This window comes from Myotis davidii, unplaced genomic scaffold (assembly GCF_000327345.1).
Source record: "Myotis davidii unplaced genomic scaffold, ASM32734v1 scaffold428, whole genome shotgun sequence".
NCBI lineage: Eukaryota > Metazoa > Chordata > Mammalia > Chiroptera > Vespertilionidae > Myotis > Myotis davidii.
In genome coordinates this window covers 2,686,712-2,694,246 of record NW_006299834.1, presented here as the reverse complement: position 1 = coordinate 2,694,246, position 7,535 = coordinate 2,686,712, and the positions used below count along the sequence as shown (strand labels likewise).

The 7,535-nt window shown below is 38.9% G+C and overlaps 2 protein-coding genes across 2 annotated transcripts in view; one reads left to right on the top strand and one right to left on the bottom strand.

Moving 5' to 3' along the window:
• Window positions 1-7,535, top strand: part of XPNPEP3 (X-prolyl aminopeptidase 3, mitochondrial) — a 36,283-nt gene that overhangs the window by 4,694 nt on the left and 24,054 nt on the right. Inside the window, 1 exon segment of the mRNA XM_006775975.2 lies at window positions 5,796-5,912. Coding sequence (XP_006776038.1) covers window positions 5,796-5,912 — 117 coding nt within the window.
• DNAJB7 (DnaJ heat shock protein family (Hsp40) member B7) lies at window positions 1,211-2,307 on the bottom strand. The gene has a single exon (XM_006775986.2). It carries the CDS (start codon window positions 2,179-2,181, stop codon window positions 1,252-1,254), a length of 930 nt encoding a protein of 309 aa, XP_006776049.1. The 5' UTR covers window positions 2,182-2,307; the 3' UTR covers window positions 1,211-1,251.

Genomic DNA, 7,535 nt, shown 5'->3' with positions numbered 1-7,535 from the left:
GAGCCGCAGTTTGCCAACCACTGACCTAGAACACATGATATAGCCAGGTTGCTCTGAGGAATCCATGGTAAGTCTGGCCTTTTTTTTTTTTTTTTGTAGTAAAATACATATAACATTTGCCATGTTAATCATTTTTAAATATGCAGTTGTGAAGCAGATCCCCAGAACTTTTACATGTTGCAAATCTGAAACTAAACCAATTAACAACTCTTTCTTTCCCCTCCCCCTACTCCCAGGTAGCCATGATTCTTCTTTCTGTTTCTATGAATTGACTTCAGATGCCTTAGATAAGTAGAATCATAAAGTGTCTTCCCATGACTGGCTTATTCGCTTAGCATAATGTCAAAAAGTCCATCCACGTTGTAGCATATACAGATTTCCTTTCTCTTTATGGCTGAATACTATTCCACTCTATGCCTGTATGTACAGGTATTTTATGTATTCATTAATCGATTGACATTTGGGTTGGTTCTACTTCTTGGCTATTGTGAGTAAGTACTGCTGTGACATGGCTGTACAAATATGAGTCTAGCTATTTTTAACTTAAAATACTTTATACTTTAATTTTTAATTTATAATGTTGCCCTAACTGGTTTGGCTCAGTGGATAGAGCGTCAGCCTGCAGACTTAAAGGTCCCGGGTTCCATTTCGGCCAAGGGCATGTACCTTGGTTGCAGGCACATCCCCAGTGAGAGGTGTGCAGGAGGCAGCTGATCAATGTTTCTCTCTCATCGATGTTTCTAACTTTCCCTCTCCTTTCCTGTCTGTGAAAAATCAATAAAATATATTTTTTTAAAAAATTTATAATGTCTTTAAGTTCTGTGTCAAATGCTCTACCTCTATCGGAAAAAAAGTCATTTCATGAATAATTATATAATCTGACCCTGTGTGTCTCAATACAGTTTTAGTTCCTAATGCTATACATATTCCAGAAGTTTGTATAGTAGTTTTAATTAAAAGGAAAATAATGAAATAGATCATAAACTATTAAAAGCCTAATATATAAACATTTAGCTCAAAAACAGAAGGAAAATCATCTTTGCCACTTTCCACATTCTTAACATAATTGTCACCACAAATACACTTTTTCAGGCATACCTCCAAACAACCACTGACCACAATCCTGCTGATTGTGTTAATCATAAGTCTTACTCTAGTATTAGACAAAAGTTACCTACAAAACTGATTAATCAAAACACAGAGAGTCGTGTTCCAAATGTTATATGAACATAATGTGTCTGAAGAGCCAATTTAACGATTCCTTTTGGTTGGCTTCTTCTTGTGCACCACTTTATGCTTCTTTTTTTTCCTCTTACCACCTTCTTTGAGTCCTGCTGAGAAAACAGAGGGATCCTTGCTGCTGGTGACCCACGGTATACGTTGCTCATTTCCCACACAAGTGTATTGAGGCACATGTTTGGAGCTGTAGGGCTTTGGTGAATAATTGTCAAGTGACTGTCTTCTCCACCTATCCTCTGCAAAGCCCTCTTCATCTAACACATCGTTTATAATGAGAAAGGACTCTAACTCGCCATCAGCTTCCCCTTCTCTTTCCTCATCATTCTCAATAATTCTGCTTGTATTGGTCTTTCTGCCATTAACAGTTTTATATGAAGTAAAAGATGTGTAGTTGTCCATCCCACTGTCATCAAATGCCAGGGAAGAGAAAAAATTAAGGTCTTCATGGCCCAGTGAATCATATGGTGTATATCTTGTGTCATGTTCATAAAATCTCTCAAAAACTGGATATTCACGGGAGGTAGAGAAAAAGGATCTTGCACCTCTGTTTCTACTTCTACAGGAACTTCTTGGACTATTTAAAAGGTCCTCAAGCGAGTCTTCAAAGAAAAGACATAAAAATGAGTCCCTTTCACCAAAAATTTCTGTAAAGACTTCATCTGGCTTAGGGAATGTGAAGCCATATTCAAAAGAATCATCAATGTTACTTCCGCCTTCGCCATTTAATCCTTCTTTGCCATATTTATCATAAATGTCCCGTTTTTCATCATTTGATAATACCTCATACGCTTCAGCTACTTCTTTGAATTTTCTCTCCGCTTCTTCTTTATTTTCTAGATTTTTATCAGGGTGCCATTTAAGTGCCACTTTATGATAAGCCTTTTTAATGTCTGCACACGAAGCATATCTCTGCACTCCTAGAACTTCATAGTAATCTACCATGTTTTAACAAATCGTTGGAAGGGGGTGCCCTGGGTAGTAAGAACCGTGGTTTCCTCTCCGTCCCGGCTCTGTTGGTGGTGGTGGTAGAGTGACTGCAAATAGGCACATTTTTACATTGAAGACAATGTTGCTGTGGGTCACTGCTAGGAGATGATAGGGTACTGATTGTGTGGTAAGCAGAGTTACAAGCTTATGTCAGAGAGGGCTGCATTATGGTGTCATCCAGGGGTTGGGGTAGGACTTGACCTTCTCAATGGAGCTAGTCCAGAGTCATATCAGACCGTCCTGAACCCTCTGGTTGATTTCTCCTATATTTCTCTGGAAGCCTCAGACAATACCTCATAAATCAGTGGGACCTGTTGTTACTGGCCACAGCATGCTACTTGCATAATGCGACCTCTAGGTTACTAAGTCTTAATAACTTACTCCCCAGTGCTTGCATGTTTTGGTTTGGAAAAATGAAGAAGTCTAAAAAACATGTAGTTAAAGATTTTGAAAACTGTGTGTTTATGTATTCAATACATATTATTGAATGCCTATTTTGTGAAAGGCTCCATTTTAGCCACTGGTAATAACAGTATTGAATAAAAAAAATGCCAGTTTTCATGGTGTTCACATTATCATAGAGTACAACGAATAAATGGGAGATAATGTGATACGTGCTTTTTAAAATCAAAAGCGTGATGGCAGAAGGCTACCTTCGATTGGTTTTAGAAGGCCTCTGAAGAGATGGCATTAGAGCTGTGTGATCCAGTATAGTAGCTACTAGCCATGTGGGTGGACATGTTGGTTTTTTCCACTTTTGACCCATTATAAATAAAGCTATTATTCATTTCTAGTGAGAAGCCAATTTGGGGGTGGTAGGAGGTGATAATGCGTCGGATTTACATTTTTAATGTGTCTGCTATGTGGAGAATCAGTTGTATATGGGAAAGTTAGGATTAGAAAATCCAGGTAGACACTCTCACTCTCTCCCTCTCCCTCCCTCCACCCTACCCTTTCATTCTCTCTAAAAATCAATTTTTAAAAATCCAGTTAGAAGAAAACTCGACCAAAGTTGGTTTTCTTTGGGGACAATTTAAATTATCAATAGGCTAGGCCTGAATTAAAAAGATGTATTCCTGGCTCATTTTATTGTCCTAGGAAATTCCCTAAGATGATCTGTGTCTTTCTCCTCCTCTATATGTTGTTTTCTTTTTCATGACATTTGTAAACAACTTGTTTAAATGATATTCTAGTGACATGGAAAATAATAGTGTAAATTTCTAGCCAGTCTTATAAGACCATTTGTCAGCTTTGAATATTTTTTACTTTTTGTTCGTATACCAGTTGACTAGAAGTATTGCAGAACTCTTAAACTCAAATAATTTCAATTCTCTCCAGTATCTGTACTTACATGTATGTATGGTATACATGTGATTATATTTACCTGCCATTGAAAATATGTAGCAGTAATAATAATATTGAACATTATTTGAGTACCATCTTTGGGTCAGACCCTGTAGCAAGTGTCTTACATGCAGTTTCTCACTGAACTGTCACAGATTCCAGCAAAATAAATATTTTGTGTTCATATGAAACCTGAGCCTCTGAAAAATAGTAATTTGCTTAAGGAAACCTAGCTCATTAGTAAAAAATCTGATACTTAAACGTGGATCTATCTGATTCCAAATTCTGCTCTTTCCAACTCTATCTCATTTCTTAGACCAGGATTTAAGAGTTTAGGTTCTAGACATTGCACATTATGAGCCCCCTATGGGGGATTGAACCTCCAACCTAGGTATGTACCCCGACTCAGAATCGAACCCTCAACTCTTTGGTGTATGGGATAAAGCTACAACCAACTGAGCCACCTGGCCAGAGCTCTTTTAAGAACTTTTCCTCTTTTAGCAACTTTCAAATATACAATACATAATTGTTAACTATAGTTACCATACTATACATTACATCCCCAGAACTTAATGATCTTGTAAATGCACCCATTTTGGTTTCTTTCTTCTATACTCCACTAACACTGTTCTTGTCAGGGTCTCCAGTGACTTCCATGTTGCCAAATCCAGTAGTTGTCTTTTTGGTCTCATATTTAGCAGCACATGGCACAGTTTAGTATTTCCTCTTTCATAAAACACTGGTTTCTTTAACTTCCTAAATACCACATTCTTACAGTTTTCTTCCTTTCTCCTGTACTTTTTCTTCTCACACCAAAATAATATAATACCTGGACTTTCTCTGTACCATCTTCATAGGTAACATTCAATCCCAGGACTTTTGATCCCCCGAACTTAAGACTGTTTGACATCTCCATTGGAATAGCCAATAATTATCTCAGTCTTTTCCATTTCATTTAATGGCATAACCTTCCAAAAACCTGGGAATCATACTTAATATGCTTTTTTTTTTTTACTCCCTGCATATAACGGAAACCAGATTTGTTGGCTTTTTAACCTTCAAAAAGATATCCTGAATCTCATCACTGGGAAAATAAAGTAAAATAACAAATAATCTCTATCTTCCCAAAGTTCATAGCAAACTAGCAATTATGTGCAGTGTAGTCGGTCTTAAAATAGAATTGAGCCTGGTTGATGTGGCTCAGTAGATAGAGTGTTGGCCTGCACACAAGGGTTGCAGGTTCGATTCCCAGTCAAAGGCATGTACCTGGGTTGCAGATTCTATTTCCACCTGGGTCGGACACATACGGGAAGCAACCAATCGATGTGTCTCCCTCACATCGATGTTTCTCTCTTTGTCTTCCTTCCACTCTTTCTAAAAATCAGTGGAAAACATATCCTCGGGTTCGGATTCACAACAAAAGCAAGATAGAATTAAGTGCAGTAGCATTGAGGAGGGGCCTTTGTATCAGGAGCAGTAGGGAGGGGAATTAAAAATCAAGCTTCCTAGATGTCGGAGCTGATTTTTGAGAAGTTGAGTAATCAGAAACAAGCAAAGGCCATTTTAGACTAAGATAACTGCGTACTTAAAGCCAAATGCTGTTATAACACAGACTAATTAGCTGGCTCTTTCCATAGTTTAGTGTGGTCGTGGTAATGTTTTTTGAGGATTAGGCCAGCCATTAGAGGAGTGAGCAGGGGCCAGATTAAGAAGGGTGCTCAGCCCTGACCGGTTTGGCTCAGTGGATAGAGCATTGGCCGGCGGACTGAAGGGTCCAGGTTCAATTCCAGTCAAGGGCATGTACCTCGGTTGTGGGCACATCCCCAAGAGAGAGTGTGCAGGAGGCAGCTGATCAATGTTTCTCTCTCACATCGAGGTTTCTGACTCTCTATTTCTCTCCCTTCCTCTCTGAAATCAATAAAGATTTATTTTAAGAAAAAAAGGGTGCTAAGCTAGAGTCAAACATATTTTGAAAGATAGAAAAATCTAAGCATACATAGTAGACTGAAGTCACTAAGGGTTAAAATTAGATCATGTCTATGTTACCAAGGCTCCACACAGGCTCTGGCTGGCACAGAGGAAGGCCCATATATATATTGAAGGTGAAATTAATTTGCATTTTTCTAAAACACCCAAATGCTGGAGATAGATAAATGTACATATACATATACTGTGAGGACCTTCTAGAGTCCTTCTTCCATTTCATCCTCTTTCTTTCTCCTTAGGATGCAGATCCTGTTCTCAGAGAAGGTACTCCCTCCAGCCCATCCCCGACAGGAGGGTTCCAAATCGATACTTGGGCCAGCCCAGCCCCTTCACACACCCGCACCTCCTCAGACCAGGTAAGGATTTTAACCATAATAACTGTCTCTCTTCAGGTGCTTTATCTAGAACTGTGCCGTTTGCCCTAACCGGTTTGGCTCGGTGGATAGAGCATTGGCCTGTGGACCAAAAGGTCCCGGGTTCGATTCCAGTCAAGGGCATGTTCCTTGGTTGCGGGCACATCCCCAGTGGGAGGTGTGCAGGAGGCAGCTGATCGATGTTTCTCTCTCATCGATGTTTCTAACTCTCTATCCCTCTCCCTTCCTCTCTGTAAAAAATCAATAAAATATATTTAAAAAATAAAAAATAGAGTTGTGCTGTTCAATACAGGAGCCATCAGCCAGTAGTGGTTATTGTATACTTATTATGTTGCTAGTGCAACTAAGAAACTAAATTTTTAAATTTTATTTATTTTTAAATATATTTTATTGATTTTTTACAGAGAGGAAGGGAGAAGGATAGAGAGTTAGAAACATCGATGAGAGAGAAACATCGATCAGCTGCCTCCTGCACACCCTATCCACTGAGCCAAGCCGGTTAGGGCTATTTTAAATAATTTAGATTTAAACTTAAATAGCTACATGTGGCTACTGGTACTCTGCTGACAGCACTATCTAGAGCAGCCGTGGGCAAACTACAGCCCGCGGGCCGGATCCGGCCCATTCGCCTGTTCTGTCCGGCCCACGGAGCCGAAAGAGCGGAGGGTTCTCTTGCTCTCCCCTCCGCTCCTTCACCAGCAGCAGTGTTAACATGTATTAGTTCACACAAACACTCCATCCATGCTTTTGTTCCGGCCTCCGGTCCAGTTTAAGAACCCATTGTGGCCCTCGAGTCAAAAAGTTTGCCCACCCCTGATCTAGAGCCATAAACACTTTATTAAGCCTTACCATTCAGAATTATCAGTGAAATATGTACTTAGGATTTTCTTAAAGAAAAGTTCTATTGCTTTCTAAGACTTAGTTTCTACAGTTGTGTTCTAACTATTGATTCCTAGTGAACTACTATGTTAAAGATATTTTAGAAAACATGTTTTTTTAAAAAAATATGGAATACTTCATGAATTTGTGTTATCCTCAAAAACTTGTTTTTCTTGAAAGTGTTAAATACTCATTTCAAACATTTAACAACAATATTCCTGTATAGATTATGCAAGATTTCCAGATCTGACTGTCACAGCTTTGAGAGGTGACAGCACTGGTAAAGATGATGCAAAAATTGGTGTTTATTTACTTCACTGGTTTTTATACTTGATAAAAGTTGACCTCCCCGGTATTTTTTTCTGCTATAAGACTCCAGTGTTGCTGCTAGATGTGTCATCACTATCGCTCAAATTCATGCCTAAACGTTTTTATTTTGTTTTATCAAAAAGGCATGAGGGATGAACTGTGGTGAATGAATGTCATCCCAAAGAGGTAGGTAGAGTAAAACCACATGCTGTGTAAAAAAGCAGCCAGGATTTCAAGGGAAATTGTTGCTTCTGCCATGAGAAGTTAGATCTGTATTGTCTGTGTAAGCATAGATATTAATAATCTAAACTGCCTCTAGAAATATGTTACTCTTCCACTGTCTCCACTCAGTGAACGACACCAGTGTGTCTCTCAGTGAGGGCTTCTTTTGCTGATTCTTCATGAGAGGAATTCCTG

Bases quoted from the DNA above. Each gene is read 5' to 3' on its own strand.
- DNAJB7 (XM_006775986.2), bottom strand. From the start codon at position 2,181: ATGGTAGATTACTATGAAGTTCTAGGAGTGCAGAGATATGCTTCGTGT.